Source organism: Bos indicus, chromosome 7 (genome assembly GCF_029378745.1).
Source record: "Bos indicus isolate NIAB-ARS_2022 breed Sahiwal x Tharparkar chromosome 7, NIAB-ARS_B.indTharparkar_mat_pri_1.0, whole genome shotgun sequence".
Lineage (NCBI taxonomy): Eukaryota > Metazoa > Chordata > Mammalia > Artiodactyla > Bovidae > Bos > Bos indicus.
In genome coordinates this window covers 2,224,457-2,250,289 of record NC_091766.1, presented here as the reverse complement: position 1 = coordinate 2,250,289, position 25,833 = coordinate 2,224,457, and the positions used below count along the sequence as shown (strand labels likewise).

General features: G+C 39.4%; 1 protein-coding gene across 4 annotated transcripts in view; it reads left to right on the top strand.

Annotated features, from left to right (window-relative positions):
- ZNF354C (zinc finger protein 354C) overlaps positions 1-11,773 on the top strand; it is a 75,671-nt gene extending 63,898 nt beyond the window's left edge. For all 4 annotated transcript variants that reach the window (XM_070792388.1, XM_070792389.1, XM_070792390.1 and 1 more), the window contains 3 exons: positions 3,145-3,271; positions 3,751-3,846; positions 6,969-11,773. In XM_070792388.1, the coding sequence (XP_070648489.1) occupies positions 3,145-3,271; positions 3,751-3,846; positions 6,969-8,329 (1,584 nt within the window). In that variant the 3' untranslated portion in view covers positions 8,330-11,773. The remainder of the gene's footprint in view (positions 1-3,144; positions 3,272-3,750; positions 3,847-6,968) is intronic.
- The last annotated feature ends 14,060 nt before the right edge of the window (positions 11,774-25,833 follow it).

Sequence of the window (25,833 nt, the reverse complement as noted above, 5' to 3'; positions counted from 1 at the left end):
CTGTTTTTTTGGTTCCTGGCCAAGATAAGGGCAATGGATGTGCTCTTATTTTATTTTTTATAATTTTCTTTCTTTCTTTGACTGTGTTGGGTCTTTGTTGCTGCATGGACTTTTCTCTAGCTGCGGAGTGTTGGGGCTGCTCTCTAGTTGCAGTGCATGGACTTCTTACTGTGATGGCTTCTCTTGCTGCACAGCCCAGGCTCTAGGGCATGAGGGCTTCAGTAGTTATGGCATGTGGACTCAGTAATTGCAGCTCCCAGGTTCCACAGCACAGGGTCAATAGTTTTGCAGAAGCTTAGCTGCTCTCAGGCATGTAGGAACTTCCTGGCTCAGGGACTGAACCTGTGTCTCCTGCATTGGCAGGCAGATTCTTTACCACTGAGCAACCAGGGAAGCCCTGGATGTACTCTTTAAATGCTACTGACCACTCTCAGGGTCATCTTCACTTGATTTGCAACTGGCTTATATGGTATGTCAAGCCATGCTTGATGCATAAAAAGCCCCTGCTGAGCATTTCTCCTTTAAGCTCCCCCAAACCAAGAATTCTTGTCTATTAATAGATCCAATGACACAGCATAGTCTGTGCATGCAAATAAGGAGACTCATGAAGCATCTCTGGCTTCCAATACTTTCCTACACAGTTTTTATTTTGCTGCAGTGTACCCTTCGGGCTTCCAGGTGGCTCAGTGGTAAAGAATCCACCTGCCAATGCAGGAGATGCAGGTTTGATCCCTGGATCAGGAATATTCCCTGAAGAAGGAAATGGCAACCCTCTTCTGTATTCTTGCCTGGGAAATTCCATGGACAGAGGAGCCTGACAGGAGGACAGAGGAGCCATGTGGTGGGAAAAGAGTCAATGACTAAATAACAACAACAAAATTGTACTGTTTGCCTTCCATGAGCAGTCTCAGAGTGAGCTGATGAGTCCTGTCAACTTTATGATCTGGGAATGTCTTTGTAATAACTTTGTAACAACTACAGCATGAAGAAGAACCATATGTTTGCAAGCGTTTTCCCTTCTATGTGAAATCATATATTAGCTCTAAATATGCTGTGAAAAACTAAGAATGTATATTATGATTCTCAGCAGCCACCAGAAATGCAAAGCTAAAAAATGAATATGTAAATTAAGTGGAATCTTAAAAAAAGTCAAAACAAACATACACCCTGTAAAAAATGTAAGCCTAATGAAGGATATAAGTGGTAGAGTGCCATTCTGTCCCTCTCTAAAATATCAAATAATAATCTGGGACAGCTTGTTTTCTTCCAGATATTTTTGTATGCACCTATGCATATAGAGATAAAGAATTTTTCAACACATATTGACCGGGAGTTTGCTTTTTCATATGAATCGATAATATATCACAGTCAAATTCCAATGTCAGGCATACAAATCTACCTCATTCTGTTTAATGGCTTTATAACATATCATGGGCTAAATGCAGTATAAATTGCTTATCTATTCTTTTATTGATAGATAATGTAGGTTGTCTTGAAAATTTCACCATTGTATTAGTTTCCATTGTTGCTATAACAAATTATAACAAATTCAGTGGCTAAAACAACATAAATGTATTCTCCTATAGTTGTGGAGGTTAGAAGTGTGAAATCAGTTTCACTGACTTAAGGTCAAGTTCTCAGCAGGGCTGATTCTGCCTTGGCTGTAGGGCGAGGGGTGGGGAATTTGTTTCCTGGTCTTGTTTTCATCTTCTAGTGGCCCCCTATTTTCCTTGGTCTGTGGCCTTTTCAAGCATCTTTAAAATATATCATTTCAGTCTCTGCTTCCATCATTACATAGCCTTCTCTTCTAACTCCTTTTGTGTTCTTCTTACAAGGACTGTTAAGATTACACGAGATAACCCTGTATAATAATCCAGAATAATCTCTCTCCCGCTCAAAATCCTTCAACGGATCCTCAAAGTCCCATTTGTTATATGTACAATGTTTACAGGTTTATCATTCAGCCTACCATAACCATTAACTTACAAGTAATGCTTTAGTGAACATCCGTGAGCAGATATCCTTACCCAGTTGTGTGATTATTCCTTGTGGTAGAATCCTAGAAGTAGAAATGCAAAGTCATAGTGATGTGCCTTTTACCTTTTGATAGATTCTAATAATATCCACTAAGCTTTGTACCGTTTGTCATTCCCTTCAGCCCTTTCATAAAAAAATTGGTATCTGCCTTCTTACATTTTGTGTTTGACTGAGATTCTCTTGGAAAGTCTTAGCTTCTCAGCATTTCCTTTTTGCACCTATGTAGTACTTGAGTTCTTCTAATTTTTTCTAGTCCACGGAACCCATCTGACAATATAGCTTAGAGATCTGTCTACCTGAATTCACTTAGGAGCTCCACCACTTGAACAGTATTAGCTAGGAAAGATTTTGTAACTTTTCTGGACTGTTTCTTGATCTGCAAAATTATTTATAGTGTCTTCCTAATAGAATATCTATGAAACTTAAATTGGCTACTGTATAAAAAGTTTCTATCATAGTCTCTAACATCTTTGTGACCCCATGGACTATAGCCCACCAGGCTCCTCTGTCCATGGAATTCTCCAGGCAAGAATACTGCAGGGGGTAGCTATTGTCTTCTCCCGGGGATTTCTGACCAGTGATCCAACCCTGGTCTCCTGCACTGCAGGCTGATTCTTTACCATCTGAGACACCAGGGAAGCCCATTAATAGACATTAATCAGTATTATTTTTTTATTCTTTGCTTTATGTCTCAGAAATTCCTTTTTATTTCTGCTCTACTAGTTATATTTCTCCTACTTTTCCAGCATTGCTCTAAACGTACTCTGATTTTTTCTTTTCAGTTAATTTGGATTTTGAATTGGAAGGAGGAGATAAATGACTCTGACAGATCCCAGGGTGCAATATAAATTCCTTCTCAGCAGGAAATTTGCCCTGTTTTTCTATGCCCTCACAAACATGCCATGTGTCTTTGCTCCAAGTGGGTACTCGATAAATATTGTTTGTTAGTTGATGGGTGGTTCCAAAAGTAACATAAACAGTTGCTTTGAAATATTTAGAATCCTGAGACATTTTCAGAATAGTTGCTGCACATCCCAGTGTCACCTTCTTACCAAGTCTTCCAGGGGAGATGTTCCTGGGTAAACAGGAATGGGTTTGCCGTTACAGGAGTCAGTGACATTTAGGGATATCGCCGTGCTCTTCAGCCGGGACGAGTGGTTGCACCTGGATGCTGCCCAGAGAACCTTGTACCGGGAGGTGATGCTGGAGAACTACAGCACCCTGGTCTCGCTGGGTAAGGAGGCTTGCCTGTCATGGAGAGTCTGCTGTGGGAGGACTTTAGAGCTCCCTTGGAGGTTCAGAGTCTGCAGGTTTCTGTCCTCTGCCCTGGGAAAGGACAAATCTCTGTAGAATTAAAAGTGTACCTGTTTGTTTTGATGCCCTTCATGCTGCTCTTTGTCCTCTGCCTTCCTCCCACCCCACGTCCTTAATAGTTCCTTCCTACTCCAATGATTGGACCCCCGTTTAGATTCTGAAAAATGCAGAGGACTCCCATCGTCATGGCATTCATAGACAGGGCCCCGTATTGTTTCTGAACCAAGACCCACCTCCTGCTCCATCCCTGTGAAGGCCTCAGTCCTCTCAAGAGTGCTTTTGCTGCCTACTTTGCCTCTCTATCTAGACTTGTATTATCTTTCCTGTAGGTTCTGGTTTGAGTTTGGGGCTTGCTTTTCATGCTATTTGTTCAAACTCCATTTCCTTCCTGATGAGCAGGGATTCCATTTTCAATGCCAAAATTGATCTGCCAGTTGCAACAAGGAGAAGATCCCTGTATGGTGGAAAGAGAAGTCCCTCAAGATACCTGCCTTGGTGAGTAAGTGACTGGGGGATTGGGCACAAGTGTCTTTATACATAAGCAGGTTGTGAGGAGTGTTTGAAAACTCTCCTAGAAATTCTGAGCCCTGTTGAAATGCTCAGGACCACCTGACAAGGCTCCTTGGCTGTAATGGTTTTCTTTCATCAAGAAGGTCCTTGCCTTGACATTTTCCTTCTCATACCACTCCCTGCATTCTTTCCCTCCCCACCACCTTTTGTTTTGCAGCCTCACTCACTTCCTTCTATCACCTCTTGCTCTTCATGTTAATTTTCCATCTGCATTTACACATGTTCATGTCTGACAGATTTTTTTTTTAACACTTTACACCTTCTGCCATATTTTGAATTTTTTTAAATGATTTTTTCATTTCGTTTTTACCATCCACATATTTCAAAGTATTATTAACATTCCTTTGTCTCTGATTTCTTATTTTCTTGGTGACTAGATTGTCATGTCCCAGTATCATATATTCAATCAGCTGTTGTTAACATTACCCCTGTAGCCTTTCCAGTCCAGGGGTCAGCAAGCATGTTGTTCCTGGTGGGCTGTGGTGCATGGAGTCACAAGGAGTCGAATGTGACTGATCACACAGCACCACCACCACCAGGCATTAAGGATCATGGTTTGAATTCAGACATTCCGAATTTTGTCTTACCCTTACCACTGCTTACATGAGCTATAGGAAAGTTACCTACCTTCTCTGAGCCTCTTTTTTCTCACTCATTTTCCATGCCATGAGCACAGTGATCTTTTTGAAACTCATGTATTTATCCTGTACCTTAAGAGACTTCATTGTTTCTCCATTATCCATGGAGTAAAGAAAGATTCCTTAATATGACATTAAACCTACATCTTAGCCTGTCTTCATATTCCTTTATGGTCTCCTCAGTGGCCACTTCCTCTTCAGCTCAGTGTTCTGGCTACATCTGCATACTCACTATCATTTGTGTGTTATTCCTTCAGCTTGAATCACCTTTTCTACCTTGTCCACTGGGAAACTATTTATCTTTCAAGATCCATTTGTCCACCTAATATGCCACTCTTATCTGTAGATTTTTCTTATCTTTCCTACTTGCCTCAGTTGTTTGCTTGCTCAGTCATGTCCGACTCTTTGAGACACTATGGACTGGCCTGCAAGGCTCCCCTGTCCATGGAATTTTCCAGGCAAGAATACTAGAGTGGGTTGCCATTTCATACTCCAGGGCATCTTCACAACCCAGGGACTGAACCCGTGTCCCTTGCGTCTCCTACATCGACAGGCAGAGTTGTTACCACTGCACCACCCGGGAAGCCCTCCTACTTCCCAGGCAGCATTAATTTTTCCATCATTCATGTTCATACAGCACTTTCTACATAGTTGGAGTGCATTGATTATTGTATCTATCAAATGAATTGTAATTATGTTTGTTAATTATTTTCATAATAAGATTGTGCATATTTAAGGGAGAGGCCAGATCTTTGAATTCTGTTCCTCAAGCATCTGATATATTAGATTTAGTAATATTTAAAAAAATTTTTTTTAATTCTGTTTTAATTGAATTAATTACCTCTCTGATTAACTCAGTGCTGATGAGGCTCAAGTTACTCAATTCAGCCAGACCACTGCAGCTACATTATTTTTCAGATTCCATTCTGTCCTTCCTCTGATCCAAGCTGCCCATTTTACCAAATATAAACATTTTTGCCTTGTTTTTATCTGTCTAAGAATTTATAACACCTTCTGTTAGTAAATTCTTCTAGTTATTTAGTAACTGTATATTTGGCCTTACTGTGCTTAACCAAAATTTTAACTAATTCCAACTCAAATTCCCTTCTTTAGTCAATAAGCCCCCCCACATAGGTTTACTTTCTCCACAAATGACTTTAACAGGCCTTCTTTTTGACTCACAGGGTCCTCCTTTCCTTTTCTGTTGAAATCCAACCCACCTCTATTGTGTATCTTCCATTCTTTACCAATATTATTGATATTGGTATCCTCATTTTCTGAACCTCAAATCTGAATATGCAGTTGAGTCTTCTCAGATCATGGAGAAATGAACTATTACTGTTTGGCCATTTATTTTTTTCCTATTATCATTGCTAATTATTCAGTATTTGTTCAATAAATGACTGAGTCTCAGGAATCCAGTAAGAGAGGACAGGTCTCTTTTCATTTTCAAGGTTACCTGCCCTTCATAATAATTTTTCCAACTTGGCCACCCTGCTCATTCATTCTTTATTTTTTATCTAAGACATTCTAATTGTGTACTTATCTTGTACACAATAAAGAATTAACAAATCATCATAAGACATAGCTACTGCTCTCCTTGAACAAATAACTTTGAATTATTTCCACAAACTTTATATATGTAAGTTAAGTGATTGAATGTTTGGAAAATATGTTTTGAAATTTGCAGAAAGAGGTGGATTATTTAGGCTTAAGTAATTGAGTTTTTGTAAATAAATAAGATTAGAGTAGTAGGGTACATTTCTAGATAGACAGGGAAGATCATATTGTAAGAAAGAATAAAAAGAGAGAAGGTACCTGGTTGATCCTTGAAAATCTGAACTGCTAGGTTTCCGATGGATACCATTAAGAAAGATCTATATTCTTATGCAGATTTATAGCCTATATTTCATATTCTTATTTAATTTCATTAAATATTTTTATTACTAAAACCAGATAAACTTTATTAACATAGATAATCTATATTTTATTTAATTTGTATAGTTTATTTAAGCACACACAGTCACCTAATTAGTGATATAACTTTAATCTATTTTCAATCATGGATTGATAAAAGTAAGCCAGGTTTTAACTCAGAGTTTCTTAGAATCAGCTCAAGCTAAATCTTTTCACTTTAGAATCAGATCTGAGCTTGGGGCTTGGGCATACTTCAGAACGTCACATCTCTTGTAGACTTTTGTTAGTCTCAAAAGATCCCTGCCTTTACTTCTCTCAGATGGCAATATCTTCGTTGTCACTGTTAATTTGTCTACTATATTCTCCCACACTACTCCTGTTTACTTCTCCTTCCATTCTATCCTGTTTTTCTCTAGATTCAAGTCCATATTTGAAATTATATGGTATCAAACTCTCTTCTAGCAGAGGAGCCACTATTCTGATTTATTCCAGGTTTCAAGATATGGCCTGAAATAGAAGCATTGCCTTGCAAACAGGACATTTCTTCAGGAGAAACATCTCAAGGAATAATAATGAAAAACTCCATTAAGTTGGACATCAAGTGTGGAGAAGCTTTGGAATTTGAGGGCAGGACACAAGAGCAACAGAAAAAAACCCTCAGGCAAATGGTGGCCTCACAGAAGCAAACCATCAGTAGAACTGGAGACCAGACAAGTCTTGAATTAGGGAAAGGTTTATTTATAAATACAGTTCTTATTAGACAACAAAATGTTCCTACAGAAAGAGTACCCAGTATATATTATACTTTTGGGAGAGATTTTAAACAGAATTTTGATCTAATGAGATGTTTCCAGATTTACCCAGGAGAAAAACCTCATATTTACAATGAATGTGAAAAAAGCTTCAGTCAGAGTCTTCATCTTATTGAACGCCAGAGAATTCATACTGGTGAGAAACCTTACAAATGTAGTGAGTGTGGGAAAACCTTCAGCCACAGATCATCACTTCTTGCCCATCAGAGAATTCATACTGGAGAGAAACCTTACAAATGTAATCAATGTGAGAAAGCATTTAGTAGCAGTTCAACCCTTATCAAACATTTGAGAGTGCATACTGGAGAGAAACCCTATCAGTGTAAGGACTGTGGTAAAGCTTTTAGCCAGTGTTCAACCCTCACTGTACATCAGAGAATTCACACTGGAGAAAAACTCTATAAATGTGGAGAATGTGAGAAGGCCTTCAATTGTAAAGCAAAGCTTCATAGACACCAACAAATCCATACAGGTGAGAAACCCTATAAATGTAGTGAATGTGGGAAAAGTTACAGCCAGTTTACATCCCTGGCTGAACATCAGAGGCTTCACACTGGAGAACAACTGTGTAAATGCTTGGAATGTGGGAGAAATTTCACTCGCATCTCAACCTTTATTGAACATCAGCGGATTCATACTGGACAAAAACCATATCAGTGTAATGAATGTGGGAAAGCCTTCAACCAGTATTCATCCTTTAATGACCATCGGAAAATTCATACTGGAGAAAAACTTTACACGTGTGGAGAATGTGGGAAAGCCTTTGGTTGCAAATCTAACCTTTATAGGCATCAGAGAATCCATACTGGAGAGAAACCATATCAGTGTAATCAGTGTGGAAAAGCTTTCAGCCAGTATTCATTCCTAACTGAACATGAGAGAATCCATACTGGAGAGAAACTCTATAAATGTATGGAATGTGGGAAAGCCTACAGTTACAGATCAAACCTTTGTAGACACAAAAAAGTTCACAATAAAGAAAAACTCTACAAATGGAAAGAATATGGGGTCAGAGATTTCTTAGAGGAGATAAGCCTATAAGGTTTAATTCATCTCTGAAATAATTTAAGGGTTCTCATTGGAGAATAATCAGGAGAATAATAAATAGGGCACAGACTTCTAATAGATCAAGTCTTTTTTTTACTTCTCTTAGAGAAAATATGCAAGTTATCACTAAGTAATGGTAAAATTGACCAACGAATATTAAGAGCACTGCCTTGTCAAATTTTATAAGAACCAGTAAATTTAAGGTTTCTAAAAACAAAAATTTTAAATTCACAGAAAATTGTAAAAGACCTAACTTAAAAAAAATGAAAACAATGGAATATAAGTTTTATTTCTTTCATTAGACTTTGTTGCCTTTCTAACAGTAAGCTTCAATATGAATTTTCTTTTAAAGGCAGTCACTGAGTTATTAATAATGTGAGTAAGTGTGGGGCCATATTTTCTAAAATGGCAGATAGATATAGGACATGCTGTCTTTCATAAAGAGAAGCTAAAGATAAGAAGAAATTCTTTAAGTTTAGATTTTCACATGGACATAATTAAGCTCACTTTTCATGAACTGCCTCACCAGCAATTTATATTTATAAATATACATGTATGTATATGTGTGTTAGTTGCTCAGTCATATCTGACTCTTTGCAACCCTGTGGACTGTAGCTCACCAGGCTCTTCTGTCCATGGAATTCTCCAGGCAAGAATACTGGAGTGGGTAGCCATTCCCTTCACCAGAGGATCTTCCTGGTCCAGGCTGGGTCTCTTGCTTTGCAAGCAGATTCTTTACTGTAGCCTGAGACACCCATGATAGAGATAAATTTGTGTATGTATTCATGTGTATATGTGCACACAGAAAGAGTTTTGGTCTATATTTTTTCAAAATTCTTTGATGATTAAAAAATGTGGTTTTATTACTTTAGAATTTAGTTTTGAAAATTAAAATTTTCCCCAATGGTGTCTCTTCCTTCTCTTTCCTTACATTATTTCTTAATTTGATATGATTCTACATTAGTGAACAGAGTCTTAGAGAAGTCGGTGTAAACTGAAGCAAGTGGAGAGACTGTCATGCAAATACTGTCTTGTGTGTTGCAAAAGGGATATATTTCCAGACTCTGATTATATACCTGGTAGCTTATTAAAACCAGGGGAGATTTTAATTTAGTTAGTTATAGCTTTTCATTTTAATTAATGAAGAAATTGAGCTTTTTGAGTACAATTAAGACTAGAAGCTAGATCTTCAGCTCTGGTTTTCTGTAATAATTATAGGTTAATTTACAACTTCAGGCCCCAAGAGTCCAAGTCCCAAAGCTGTTTGTTTTGTAAACTGGTTAGGCACAATTGCAGTAATTTAATCAGTTTTATTTTTATGTTTGGTAAGTTCCCTCAATTTTAACCTTAATAATTGACTTAGTCATGTTTTCCTTTTTTCTTATGAGTCCCTAGTTATACCTTCTTTTGTAGTAACTGTACTTAAATCCTAAAAGCTAGCTATAGTCCAGATAGTGAAACTACATTTGAGGGGTTCACATATAAAATTGCCTTTTTGTTTATTTTTGTTACACATCTTTTAGGACTTCTTTTATGTAAAGTGATATATGAGTATCTTATTATTAAACATTCTAGTTATTGGTATAAGTTGGTTATCCAAAAACATTCCATGTTTTGCAGAAAAATGTCATTTTCCCCTGGGCCTACTTCCTTCAGTTATATTTACTTTCACAGTGGATATCATTCAATAGAACTGTTCTATTAATATGAAAATTAGCTAGAACCCCCTGAGACATCTAAACTTTAAACTCAAGCATTCAGCATTTGACTTGTCTTAGCTCATTAAAAAGTATTTTCTTGGGGATTCTCTGCTGGTCAAGTTTTTTAGAATGTGGTGCTTTCACTGCTGGGGCCCAGGTTCCTTCCCTGGTCAGGGAACTACGATCCTTCAAGCTGGGTGTCATGGTCAAAGAAAGTGAAGTGAGGTGGGGGGTGTTTCTTACATATTCAAGTATATTTATAAGGAAAATGGGGCTTCCCAGGTGGCACTGGTGGTAAAGAACCTGCCTGCCAGTGCAGGAGACATAAGAGATGTTCCCTGGGTTCGATCCCTGGGTTGGGAAGATTCCCTGGAGAAGGGTATGGCAACCCACTCCAGTGTTCTTGCCTGGAGAATCTGATGGACAAAGGAGCCTGGTGGGTTCCAGTCCATAGGGTCGCAAAGAGTTGGACATGACGGAAGCAACTTAGCACATAAGGAAAATGAAGCTTTTAAACCTCAGTTTTTCACATCATACAGAGCCATTTGCAAGATATTCTAGATAAAAACCCATTTGATTACCCAATAGCAGTATCCACACATTATGCAGATTTTGGTCTCTAAATGCTATTCCTCACTAAAAGGAAGTAGGGCTCCTTGGAGAAATGGCTGATTCCGTATGTTTGGAACAGGGAAAATGTAAGATATGTTTGGAACAGGGAAAATATAAGATATGCCTCGAATACTTTTTTTGTGAAACAAAAAAAGAACTCAAAGACTAAAGGGATAATGTCAGAAGGATGTGAGGGCCAATTTAAAGGAGCTCCCACTAGTCAAATTTAGGACAATTTGAACATCAAAAAGAATAATCACAGTAATTGGATATAACATGCTAAATAAAATGATCCTATAATGAAGAAATAGAGGAAAATAGAAAAGCTCTTTATATACTTATTTGGAGAATGTCCTCTCTTCATTGTACATGGTGTGATAGATTTAGAAAAATCACCATTTTACAACCCTTAATGTAATTAGGCACATTCAATGGATGGAAAAACCCTATTACATGAAAAAAAAATTAAACATTATTTACACGGTGTCAAGATCACAGATACCAATTACAGAGGAAAGATATGCCTTTATAATGGAGAAATCTGGCTGTTAAACTGAGTGTCTCTACCAGTGGAACAAGCTGACATGTGACTCCTGATGAGATGCAGTATAAAGTAAACATGATCATCCTGTGATGTATTCTTGGGGAAAAAATGAAACTCTAATTAAATCTCTTATCTAGACTTTTCTTCCTGTTTACCAGAAATACAAAAAATAGAATTACATAGTGAATTACATAGTGAAGAATTGGACAAGTCTAGAGTTTGAGTTATTGTACAAGATAGCTTGTCTGGACTTTTCAAGAAACCAATATAATAAAACAGGAGTGGAGTCATCTAGATTAAGAAACTTGAGATATAACCAAATGCAAGGTGTGATTCTTATTTGGCATCTGATTCAGAAAATCAAAACAACTGTAAGACATTAAGGGGGATGTGGGGAAATACGAGGATAGAATGGGTTTTAGGTAATGTGGTATGTTTAATTTTCCTAGAGGTATGATGTTGATGATGTTGTTGAAGTGTGAAGGACAGTACCCTTCTTCTTAGGAGATGCATGCCAAAGTTTTCAAATTTAAAGAGTCATGATGTTTGTAGCATATTTTAAAATAAATATGTAAAAAATTAGTCAGCTGTTGTTGAATCTTTGTGGGAGATATAGTATGTTCACTGGTCATTCTGTAAACTTCTGTAAAAATTTTTAATAAAAAATTGAAGCAAAAATTTGATTGGAAAAGTGATGCATATGAAACTTCCAGTCAGTATTCTTCCTTTATACTCAAATTTCTGGTTTGAGAGTTTATCCTCTATGGATGTGATCATTGGAGATAACTTAACCATCATTTGTTCTGGTTCCTCTTATAGAATAAGCACACAACACCTTATATCTCCTACTAAATATGACTAAAAATCCTAAAGAATGCATGGAATAGCAGCCTTAGGGTCCTGAAAAGTAATGATGGTAGCAGCCAGATTTGGGAAGGAAACAAGATTTTGAAATAAGACCAGTCTGTTACTCTCAGGCGTGTCTGTGGTGAGGACACTGGTGGTTGAGCAGACACCTAAACCTCTCAGAGAGGACAACATTTATTTCTGGTCAGAGAACTGTTGGAAGAATCCTCATTGCTTTTCATCTCTCACTTTTTGCTGCTTGGACCTGGAGGTAGGTATATCCATTATGTGTGTAGCAGAGAGGAGAACCTAAAGCCTTTGTATTTTAATCAAAAGACCAGAAGAGGAGTGGGCCCTGGAAGCTGGAAATTGTCAGGCTGGTGACAGAAAAGGAAACTCAGGAAAGTAATTTCATAAGGTTGTGTATATAACCCCAGACTCATCCCTAATCTCAATCCAGAATCTCATAATGTAGAATTGCACAAAGTGTAAAAATCAGGAAAGTCTCAACAGTTCATAAGGAAAAAAGACAACAGGCACTGCCCCAAGATGACACAAATTTTGGAATTATAAAAGCATTATAACAGTGTTTCAAAAAAAATGTGACCATTCTTGAATGGAAACTTAAAAGTTCTCAGCAGGAAAATAGGTAATACATTAGAAGGAACCAAATGGAAATTTTAAAACTAAAAAATACAGTCATAAAATATACCAAAACAAAAACCACTGGACATACTTAGCATCAGCATAGAGATGACAGCGAAAAGAGTCCATAACGGAAGACAGACTGACACAGATCCAAACTGAACTAGAAAGGGGAAAAAGACATGTCGTATCAATTGATGCAGAGAAAATTTTGACAGTATTTGTGATAAAAACTAAGAAAATCAGAAATAAAAGAGAAATTAGCCTAATAAAGGGCATCTACCAAAATCCCACAACTAACATCCTGCTTAATGGTGATCAGCTGAATGATGTTAAGGTTGGGGACAAGTCATGATGTCCACTCTGAACACTCCTAACCAATCCTTGCTAATGCAATCAGCCTAAAAAAAAGAAAATACAGTTTATAAAGGAAGAAATTAAATGGCCTCTGTTTAAAGATGACATGATTGTCCTCTTAGAAAAACCCAAGGAATCAACAAAAAAAAAGCTCTTAGAACTGAGTTTAACAAGGTCAGAAGATATTAGATTAACATGCAAAAGTTTCTGCATTTGTGTACTAGCAGTGAACAATAAGGATTCCCTGGTGGCTCACTGGTAAAGAATCTGCTTGACGATACAGAAGACAGATTTGATCCCTGGGTCGAGAAGATCCCCTGGAGAAGGAAATGGCTACCCACTCCAGTAGTGTTAAATGGGAAATCCTGTGGACAGAGGAGCCTTGCAAGTGAGAGTCCATTGGGTCACAAAAGAGTCACACATGACTAAACAACAACAAAAGAACAATTAGAAAATAAATTTAAGCAATATACACCATTTGCTGTACTCTGGAAAGTAAAAAGGAAGTGGAAAGTAAAGAAATACATAGCTACAAATATGCAAATGTGTAGGATCTCTATACTGCAAAAAAAGCCCACCAGGCTCCTAGCCATTCCCTTCTCCAGGGCATCTTCCTGACCCAGGGATCAAACCCAGGTCTCCTGCGTTGCAGGCAGATTCTTTACCCTCTGAGCCATCAGAGAAGCACCGTACTGCAAATTACAAAATGTTAATGAATGACATAAAAAAGATGAATTAAGGAGACATAGTTTACAAGTGAGAAGACAATATAGCTAGTATGGCGATTCTCATCAATTCTACAGATTTAACACAATTCCAGTAAAAATTTCATTAGGATATTTTTTCTGTAGCTAGAAAAGCTGATTCTAAAATTTAGGTGGAAAAGCAAAGGAAGTAGGGTAGCCAAAACAATTTTGAAAAAGCAGAATAAAGTTAAAGGACTCAAAATACTCAACTTTAAGCTACAGTAATAAGTGAAGGAATAGATATGTAGATTAATGGGACAGAAAGTGAGTTCAGAAATAGACTGGTTAAACAGATGGTGGTACATCCATATATTCGAATCAGTTCAGTTCAGTTGCTCAGTCGTGTCTGACTCTTTACAACATCATGGACTGCAGCACACCAGGCCTCCCTGTCCATCACCAATTCCCAGAGCTTCCTCAAACTCATGACCATGAAGATGGTGATGCCATCCAACCGTCTCATCCTCTGTCATCCCCTTCTCCTCCTGCCTTCTATCTTTCCCAGCATCAGGGTCTTTTTCAGTGAGTTAGCTCTTTCCATCAGGTGGCCAAAGTATTGGAGCTTCAGCTTTAGCATCAGTCCTTCCAATGGATATTCAGGACTGATATTCAGGACTGTTGTGCTTTGATCTTCTTGCCATCCAAGGGACTCTCAATAGTCTCCAACACCACAGTTCAAAAGCATCAATTCTTCAGCACTCAGCTTTCATTATAGTCCAACTCTCACATTCATACATCACTACTGGAAAAACCATAGCTTTGACTAGACAAACCTTTGTCGGCAAAGGAATTTCTCTGCTTTTTAATATGCTATCTAGGTTTGTCATAGCTTTTCTTCCAAGGAGCAAGCATCTTAATTTCATGGCTACAGTCACCATCTGCAGTGATTTCGGAGCCCAAGAAAATAAAGTCTGTCACTGTTTCCATTGATTCCCCATCTATTTGCCATGAAGTGATGGGACCGGATGCCATGATCTTAGTTTTTTGAATGTGGAGTTTTAAGCCAGTTTTTCATTGTCCTCTCTCACTTTCATCACGAGGCTGTTTAGTTCCTCTTCACTTTCTGCCATAAGGATGGTGTCATCTGTGTATCTGAGGTTATTGATATTTCTCCCGGCATTTGTGATTCCGGCTTGTGCTTCATCCAGCCTGGCATTTCGCATGATGTACTCTGCATATAAGTTAAATAAGCAGGGTGACAATATACAGCCTTGACGTACTCCTTTCCCAATTTGGAACCAGTCCATTGTTCCATGTCCGGTTCTAACTGTTGCTTCTTGACTTGCCTACAGGTTTCTCAGGAGACAGGTAAGGTGGTCTGGTATTCCCATCTATTTAAGAATTTTCCACAGTTTGTTGTGATCCAAACAATCAAAGGCTTTGGCATAGTCAATAACGTAGGAGTAGATGTTTATCCAGAACTCTTTTGCTTTTTCTATGATCCATCAGACATTGGCAATTTGGTCTCTGGTTCCTCTGCCTTTTCTAAATCCAACTTGAACATCTGGAAGTTCTCGGTTGAAGCCTGAGAACTGTTGAAGCCTGTCTTGGAGAATTTTGAGCATTACTTTGCTAGCATGTGAGATGAGTGTGATTGTGCAGTAGTTTGAACATTCTTTGGCATTGCCTTTCTTTGGGATTGGAATGAAAACTGCCCTTTTCCAGTCCTGTGGCCATTGCTGCATTTTCCAAATTTTCTGTCATACTGAGTGCAGCACTTTCACAGCATCATCTTTTAGGATTTGAAATAGCTCAACTGGGATTCCATCACCTCCACTAGCTTTGTTCATAATGATGCTTCCTAAGGCCCCCTTGTCCTTGTACTCCAGGATGTCTGTCTCTAGGTGAGTGATCACACCATTGTGGTTATCTGGGTCATGACGGTCTTTTTTGTACAGTTCTTCTGTGTATTCTTCCCACCTCTTAATATCTTCTGCTTCTGTTAGGTTCATCCATTTCTGTCTTTTGTTGTGCTCATCTTTGCATGATATGTTCCCTTGGTCTCTGTTTTCTTGAAGAGATCTCTAGTCTTTCCCATTCTATTGTTTTCCTCTATTTCTTTGCATTGATCACTGAGGAAAGCTTTCTTATTTCTCCTTGCTTTTCTTTGGAACTCTGCATTCAGATGGATATAGCTTTCCTTTTCTCCTTGCCTTTTGCTTTTCTTCTCTGCTATTTGTAAGGCCTCCTCAGACAACCATTTGGCCTTTTTGCATTTCTTTTTCTTGGGGATGGTTTTGATCACAGCCTTCTGTACAGTGTTACAAACCTCTGTCCATAGTTCTTCAGGCACTCTGTCTATCACATCTAATCCCTTAAATCTATTTGTCACTTCTACCGTATAACCATAAGGGATTTGATTTAGATCATACCTGAATGATCTCCCTATTCAGGTCTCCCTAAAAAGTAGTGGTTTTCCCTACTTTCTTCAATTTAAGTCTGAATTTGGCAATAAGGTGTTCATGGTCTGTGCCACGGTTAGTTCCTGGTCTTGTTTTTGCTGACTGTATAGAGCTTCTCCATCTTTGGCTGCAAAGAACATAATCAATCTGATTTTGGTGTTGACCATCTGGTGATGTCCATTGTAGAGTCTTCTCTTGTGTTGTTGGAAGAAGGTGTTTGCTAAGACCAATGTGTTCTCTTGGTAAACTCTGTTAGACTTTGCCCTGCTTCATTTTGCACTCTAAGGCCAAACTTGCCTGTTACTCCAGGTATCTCTTGACTTCCTACTTTTGCATTCCAGTCCCCTGCAATGAAAAGGACATATTTTTGGGGTGTTAGTTCTAGAAGGTCTTGTAGGAAAGTCTTCATAGAACCATTCAACTTCAGCTTCTTCAGCATTAGTGGTTGGGCCATAGACTTGGATTACTGTGATATTGAATGGCTTGCCTAGGAAATGAACAGAGATCATTCTGTCATTTTTGAGACTGCATCCAAGTACTGCATTTCAGACTCTTTTGTTGACTATGAGAGCTACTCCATTTCTTCTAAGGGATTCCTGCCCACAATAGTAGATATAATGGTCATCTGAGTTAAATTCACCCATTCCAGTCCATTTTAGTTAACTGATTCCTGAAATATCTATGTTCACTCTAGCCATCTCCTGTTTGACCACTTCCAATTTACCTTGATTCATGGACCTAACATTCCATGTTCCTGTGCTATATTGCTCTTTACAGCATCGAACTGTACTTCCATCACCAGTCACACACACAGCTGGGTGTTGTTTTTGCTTTGATCAGCCTCTTCATTCTTTCATGAGCTATTTCTCTACTCTTCTGCAGTAGCATATATTAGACTATCACTTAGCAATAAAAACATATGAACTGTTGATACATTCTGCATTGAAGAATGTCAAAGGCATTATGCTATGAAAGAGAAACCTGACACAGAGCTTATATGCTTTGATTTTATTTATATGGCTCTATGTAAAAACCAAAAACTAGAGACACAGAGACTAGATCTGTGGTTGCCAGGGACCACAGATAAGATAAGCAGAAGGTCTGACTATGAAAGAACAGCACAAGAGAGTTTTCTTGGGGACAGAATTGTTATACCTGTTTGTAGTACTTGTACAGATCTGTAGTGTGAAAATGTTAGAACTCATGAAACTCTACATTAAGAAAATGCAAATTTATTATATGTAAATTTTAAACATAGTTTTTTTAAATAAGATAAACATTTGTGTCTGTTCAGGACCTGTGTGTTTGTATGTGTCTGCATGATGTTGCATTAAACTGTGGATGAACCATGGAGGAGCCCATCATAAGAGGCAGTTTAAGGCCAAAGAGATGAATGTTGTGCCTGAGTTAATAAGATGAAAGCAACCGAGAGAAAATAATATAGAAGTCTGAATTTATATCAAAATTCACAGCTAATAGAAAAGCAAAGTTGGTATGAAAGTGAAAAAGTGAAGTCGCTCAGTTGTGTCCGACTCTTTGCGACTCCATGGACGATAGCCTACCAGGCTCCAGGTCCATGGGATTTTCCAGGTAAGAATACTGGAGTGGGCTGCCATTTCCTTCTCCGGGGGATCCTCCCAACCCAGGGATCAAACCCCGGTCTCCTGCATTCCAGACAGATGCTTTACCATCTGAGCCACTAGGGAAGCCCAAAGTTGGTATAGAATTGACTTAGCCTCCGCAAGGCCACACGTAATGAGGACAAGTGAAAGTAGACAGGAATTTTACAAATGAAATCTACTATGGCCCATATGGGAAAGTGGTGTGGTTTACAAGTGAAGCTACAGGAAAACATTATGAAGATGTTTTGGTTTCAAACACAATTCTAAGATGTAGAAGAAACATTGACTTCAGAATCAAAAGACTTGAGTTAATAAAGCTGATTGTACCACTCAATGTTGTGAACTTGGGAAAGTTTGATACTCTCTCTGAATCCTACTTTTTTATATCTGTGAGAAACATAGACATATAGATATGTAGGTATGGACCAGATTACTTGACAGAATATTTTCATTTATATCATTGAAATATCCTAAGCCAAAGAAAACTGCCTCACCTGTCTATGTTTCTGTTCAATAATTTTCACCATTATTGTACCAAGAATTTCCTGCATTGAGTCCCCAGCAATTAATGCAACTTAATGAAAGAAGCTTTCTTACTTTTTTTTTTAAATCTATATCCTGTGTCCTCTAGTGAATTCCTTCTCCTGTTCCCTATCCCATCCCTGGATCTTCCATCTTATAAGAAAGATCTTTAAAGAGGACTGGCCGAATAAGTGAGAATAAATGTTGTCAGAAGGAATGCAGGATGAAAATAATTTTCTTTCAACCCTATATTTAGTACTTGGGAAGTCCTGGTGTGAAAGAAAAAAAAAAGTTGTGTGGTGTACACCAAACACGGTGCTGATGGCCTTTTTATGTCTTGTTGGGACTCAACTGGTAGAGGGATTAGTTTGCTCCATATGGCAACTTGTAATACTGTTTGCTGTGGTAGCTTTGTACTGCTCTCTGCTGCTTCATCTACTTCCCCCGCTTATTTCTCCCTTCGCCCACAGAAATCACATTTACTACTCCAGAATTAACATATTTTAAAGGGTTTTCTTCACTAAATGTTATACTTAATAATTCATTATATAGTTTTATAATTGTAATTATAATATGGCTATATTATATGTTATGCTTAACAAAGTTCCCTAATAATGAAGGGGCTGAAGCTAGAAATAGACTGAAAACCTGAAAAGAAAAAGTGAAAATCACTCAGTCGTGTCAAACTCTTTGCGACCCCATGGACTATACAGTCCATGGAATTCTCCAGGCCAGAATACTGGATGGGTAGCTGTTCCCTTGAACCCCGGTCTCCCAGGTTGTAGGTGGGTTCTTTACCAGCTAAGCCACTTGGAAGGCCCCAAAATACTGGAGTGGGTAGACTAAGCTTTCTCCAGCGGATTTTCCAGACCCAGGAATCTAACTGGGGTCTCCTGCATTGCAAGCATATTCTTTACCAGATGAGCTACTAGGGAAGCCCCCCAGAACGTTCAGCACTCCTCGTTGGGGAATCGAATTCCAGTCTCCCACGTGACAAGGGGGGATACTCACCACTACACTGAGGAGTGAGCCGAAAACCTAGATTGGGATAACAGTTGAACCACATTTAAAACACAGGAGCAACCATGTTCATCGTGGATAAAGCTGCTCCCTCTGGAAGGGAAATTGGTCTCTTAGGGTCAGCACAACAGGACAAGGATGCAATCCGATCCCACCTACAACCAGTGAAGAGATGAGCTAGCAAGTGTGATGAAACCCAGGGAAGAATTTGCTCCCAGAGGAAAAGAAAAGAAATACGACTCTCCCTGGGTCTGGGAACCCAAGTACAAAAAAAGTTTATAGGATTAAAGGCTATCCCAAGCAGTGTAACTGCATATTAGTCATCAACCTAACATCAATGTGAAATATCCTCCTATTGATATAGAATTTATGTGTGTGAGCTCAATCATTCAGTCATGTCCAACTCTACAACTGTATGAACTGTAGCTTGCCAGGCTCCTCTGTCCATAGAATTTTCCAGTCAAGAATACTGGAGTGAGTTGCCATTTATTTCCCCAGGGGATATTCCCAACCCAGGTATCAAACTTGTGTCTCTTATGTCTCCTGGATTGGCAGATAGATTCTTTACCACTGAACCACCAAGGAAGCCCTTATGGACTATAAGATTGTAACCTGTCAGGCTTCTCTGTCCATGGGATTCTCCAGGCAAGAATGCTGGAATGGGTTGCCACTTCTTCCAGGAGGTCTTCCTGACCCAGGGTTGAACCTGCATTTCTTGCATTGGCAGGTGGATTCTTTACCGCTGTGCCACCTGGGAAGCCCTGCCCTCTCCCCTAACCCCCTGCCAAATGTATATGGCTCTGTAACTTAGGCTCCAAAATAGTAGTGATGATACCTGTGCTGTAAGGAACTGCATGTTTATCATATTGAGCAGTTCAGTTCAGTTCAGTTCAGTCGCTCAGTTGTGTCCGACTCTTTGCGACCCCATGAATCACCACACACCAGGCCTCCCTGTCCATCACCAACTCCCAGAATTCATTCAAACGGACACCCATTGAGTCGATGATGCCATCCAGCCATCTCATCCTCTGTCATCCCCTTCTCCTCCTGCCCCCAATCCCTCCCAGCATTAGAGTCTTTTCCAGTGAGTCAACTCTTCGCATGAGGTGGCCAAAGTACTGGAGTTTCAGCTTTAGCATCATTCCCTCCAAAGAACACCCAGGGCTGATCTCCTTCAGAATGGACTGGTTGGATCTCCTTGCAGTCCAAGGGACTCTCAAGAGTCTTCTCCAACACCACAGTTCAAAAGCATCAATTCTTCGTCGCTCAGCTTTCTTCACAGTCCAACTCTCACATCCATACATGACCACTGGAAAAACCTTGACTAGATGGACCTTTGTTGGCAAAGTAATGTCTCTGCTTTTGAATATGCTATCTAGGTTGGTCATAACTTTCCTTCCAAGGAGTAAGCGTCTTTTAATTTCATGGCTGCAGTCACCATCTGCAGTGATTTTGGAGCCCCAAAAAATAAAGTCTGACACTGTTTCCACTGTTTCCCCATCTATTTCCCATGAAGTGATGGGACCAGATACCATGATCTTCGTTTTCTGAATGTTGAGCTTTAAGCCAACTTTTTCACTCTCCTCTTTCACTTTCATCAAGAGGCTTTTTAGTTCCTCTTCACTTTCTGCCATAAGGGTGGTGTCATCTGCATATCTAAGGTTCTTGATATTTCTCCCAGCAATCTTGATTCCAGCTTGTGCTTCTTCCAGCCCAGCGTTTCTCATGATGTACTCTTCATATAAGTTAAATAAAGCAGGGTGACAATATACAGCCTTGACGTGCTCCTTTTCCTATTTGGAACCAGTCTGTTGTTGCATGTCCAGTTCTAACTGTTGCTTCCTGACTTGCATATAGGTTTCTCAAGAGGCGGGTCAGGTGGTCTGGTATTCCCATCTCTTTCAGAATTTTCCACAGTTTATTGTGATCCACACAGTCAAAGGCTTTGGCATAGTCAATAAAGCAGAAATAGATGTTTTTTGGAACCTCTTGCTTTTTCGATGATCCAGTGGATGTTGGCAATTTGATCTCTGGTTCCTCTGCCTTTTCTAAAACCAGCTTGAACATCAAGAAGTTCACAGTTCATGTATTGCTGAAGCCTGGTTTGGAGAATTTTGAGAATTACTTTACTAGCATGTGAGATGAGTACAATTGTGTGGTAGTTTGAGCATTCTTTGGCATTGCCTTTCTTTGGGATTGGAATGAAAACTGACCTTTTCCAGTCCTGTGGCCAGTCTTTCACTCAAAGATGGGCTCAATAAAGGACAGAAATGGTATGTACCTAACAGAAGCAGAAGATATTAAGAAGAGGTGGCAAGAATACACAGAAGAACTATACAAGAAAGATCTTCACGACCCAGATAATCACAATGGTGTGATCACCAACCTAGAGCCAGACATCCTGGAATGCGAAGTCAAGTGAGCCTTAGGAAGCACCACGATGAAAAAGCTAGTGGGGGTGATGGAATTCCAGTTGAGCTATTTCAAATCCTGAAAGACGATGCTGTGAAAGTCCTGCACTCAGTATGCCAGCAAATTTGAAAAACTCAGCAGTGGCCACAGGACCAGAAAAGGTCAATTTTCATTCCAATCCCAAAGAAAGGCAATGCCAAAGAATGCTCAAACTACCACAAATTGCAGTCATCTCACATGCTAGTAAAGTAATGCTCAAAATTCTCCAAGCCAGGCTTCAACAGTATGTGAACTATGAACTTCCAGATGTTCAAGCTGGATCTAGAAAACACAGAGAAACCAGAGATCAAATTGCCAATATCTGTTGGATCATCAAAAAAGCAAGAGAGTTCCAGAAAAACATCTATTTCTGCTTTATTGACTATTCCAAAGCCTGTGACTGTGTGCATCACAGCAAACTGTAGAAAATTCTGAAATAGATGGGAATACCAGACCACCTGACCTGCCTCCTGAGAAATCTGTATGCGGGTCAGGAAGCAACAGTTAGAACTGGACATGAAACAACAGACTGGTTCCAAATCAGGAAAGGAGCACGTCAAGGCTGTATATTGTCACCCGGCTTACTTAACTTATATGCAGAGTACATCATGAGAAATACTGGGTTGGATGAAGCACAAGCTGCAATCAAGATTGCTGGGAAAAATATCAATAACCGTAGATATGCAGATGACACCACCCTTATGGCAGAAAGTGAAGAAGAACTAAAGAGCCTCTTGATAAAAATGAAAGAGGAGAGTGAAAAAGTTGGCTTAAAACTCAACATTCAGAAAACTAAGATCATGGCATCCGGTCCCATCACTTCATGGCGAATAGATGGGGAAACAGTGGAAATAGTGACCATCTATTTTTTTAGGCTCCAAAATCACTGCAGATGGTGACTGCAGCCATGAAATTAAAAGACACTTACTCCTTGGAAGAAAAGTTATGACCAGTCTAGATAGCATATTAAAAAGCAAAGACATTCCTTTGCCAACAAAGGTCCATCTAGTCAAAGCTATGGTTTTTCCAGTAGTCATGTATGGATATGAGAGTTGGACTATGAAGAAAGGTGAGTGCTGAAGAATTGATGCTTTTGAACTGTGGTGTTGGAGAAGACTCTTGAGAGTCCTTTGGACGGCAAGGAGATCCAACCAGTCCATCCTAAAGGAAATAAATTCTAGAATATTTGTTGGAAGGAGTGGTACTGAAGCCGAAGCTCCGATATTTTGGCTACTTGATGTGAAGAACTGACTCATTGGAAAAGACCCTGATGCTGGGAAAGATTGAAGGCAGGAGAAGGGGACGACAGAGGATGAGATGGCTGGATGGCATCACTGACTCAATGGACATGAGTTTGAGTTAAACTCCAGGAGTTTGTGATGGATAGGGAGGCCTGGCATGCTGCAGTCCATGGGGTCTCAAAGAGTGGGACACGACTGATCGACTGAACTGAACTGAATATTAGGGGGGAGAATTTCAAATCATTTTTTAAATAAATTGTTCTATTCATGAAGATAAAAGGATAATGTTACCAACAGGAGATACAGTTAGAAATCTGTGTGCCCTTATGTCAAAGTAGTAAAATAGCTTATTTTTTTTAAAAGACAGTCAAAAATGGATAAAACTGCAAGGAGAAATAGAAAAATCCACAATCAGTGGGAGGTATTAAGACAACTTTCTATCTAGTTAATGGAACAAGAAGAAAACTAAATCAAAATACAAAAGATTTGAATAATAAACTAACACATTTGACTTAACAGACATATATAAAATACTGCATTCAACAGTTACCAGTGCATATTCTTTAAAGCACATGTGCAGTTCTTTAAAAAAACAAAAATTGACTACATCATGGGCCATGATGTAGTTTCAAAGGATTGAAATATTTCCCAAAATAGTTTTCTGATCATAATAAAATAAGCTAGAAATCTGTAACAATCCATAACCAGAACATCCTGTGCATGCTGTGTGCGATGTTGCTTCAGTTGTGTCTGACTCTTGGCGACCCCATGGACTGTAGCCCATCAGGCTCCTCTGTCCATAGGATTCTCCAATCAAAATTACCAAAGTGGGTTGCCATGCACTCCTTAGATGATTACCTAATGTTTGGAAATTCAGCAACATGCTTAAAATAACCTTTAGGTAAAAGAGAAAGTCACATTGGAAGTTAGAAACTATTTGGAATGAAATGACAAAAATGTATGAAATATCAAAATATTTAGGGCACAGCTAAAGCTCTAGAGAGAGAAATTGATAGCCACAATTGCATAGGATTTTTAAAAAATGGAAAATCAGTGGTCTAAGTGTTCACCTAAAGAAACTAGAAGAATCTTATTTGGACCGAGGCACTGGTTGCTTCAGTGTGCCATAGGGGCACTCACACATTGTGTAATCTTTATGTTATTTGAGGTTAATCCCTGAGGAGCCCCCAGAGATGAAGCAACAGCTGTGTGGGGTCATGAGGTTCAGGGAGAACAGGCTACATGGCCTCTAAATGGAAGTGTACTGTGTTCCCCTAGGTTAAGAATGCACAGTGGAGTATAAGCCCCTGGGTATGACCAGGGCACGGCTGCTCTGTGCATGGTAATCAAGGACTCACAGGGTACCTAGAGGAGGGAGTGGTGGCCGAATCCTCTGTAATGACATCATTTGGTTCCTGCTAACCATTTATCAACATCCTTCGGAAAGCACAGACTGGGCCTTCCTTACTACTTATTCTACAACCCAGGGCCTGTTTTCTAAAACAACCTCGCTGGGCTATCCAGTTATGAATTACCTGTGCCAATACTTAGTCTCAGTTCCTGCTTACCCAAAGGCTCTTAACTCTCCACTTCTAACACAGACTCTCACACACACCCATCCCAAGTTCCTCTTCCCCATTTAAAATAACTAACTGTACTATAAAAACAGAGTCAAAACAAATTACCGCAAAGAACAAGAAGAAATGCTGTGCATTCCTAAGCCATGTACAACCCCTGTACAAATTAATGTCTTCTTTTTTCATATAGACCATTTTTTAAAAAATTTGTGACCATTTCTAAAAATGAAATGACTATTTCCTTCCAAATAGTTTCTAGCTTGCATATTTATTGGCTGTGGTGGGTCTTCGTTGCTGCACGCAGACTTCCTCTAGTTGCAGCGAGTAGGGGCTTCTCTTTGCTGCAGTGCCTGGGTTTTCTTATTGTGGTGGCCTCTCTGTTGTGGAGCATGGGCTCTAGGTGTGCGTGTTCAGTCATCACGGCTTACAGGTTCAGGAATTGCAGCTTGCAGGCTCTAGAGTGTGGGCTCAAGTTGTTGCACAGGCTTGGTTGCCATGCGGCTCATGAGGTCTTCCTGGAGCAGTAATTGAATCCATGTCCCCTGCATTGCAAGGCAGATTCTTAACCACTGGGCCACCAGGGAAGCCCCCAAACTAATACCATTTCTGATTGTTTCCTCTCCCCAGCACTGTGTACACATTGCCTGATTCCTACTTGGTCAGGGTAGCAGAAGAAATCACCTCTTCTGCCCTTCAACCTTTCTCTTCCCCAGTATCTGCTAATATCAAAGAGGGCCAGAGAGAATGCACTTTTCTTTAAAAGTGGAATCCTGATTGTAAGTAGGATTACCAAATTTAGCAAATAAAAATACAGGATTCTCAGTTAAGTGAGAGTTTCAGAGAAACAATAAATAACTTTTAGTTGAAGTGTGTCTTTTTTTTTTTAGCTGCGCTTGATCTTTGTTGCTGTGTTGGCTTTTCTCTAGTTGGGGCGAGCAGGTGCATATTCTAGTTCATAGTGTGGTGGCTTCTCGTGTTGCAGAGCACAGGCTGCAGGGCACGTGGGCTTCAGTAGTTGCAGCAGGTGGGCCCCAGAGCACAGGCTCAGGACTTGTGGCCCACAGGCTTAGCTGCTTCATGGCGTGTGGGATCTTCCCAGACCAGGGGTTGAACCTGTGTCTCCTGCATTGGTAGGCAGATTTGTTACCACTGAGCCACCAGGGAGGTTCCCCATACTTTTATTTTTAATTTATTTATTTTAATTGGAGGCTAA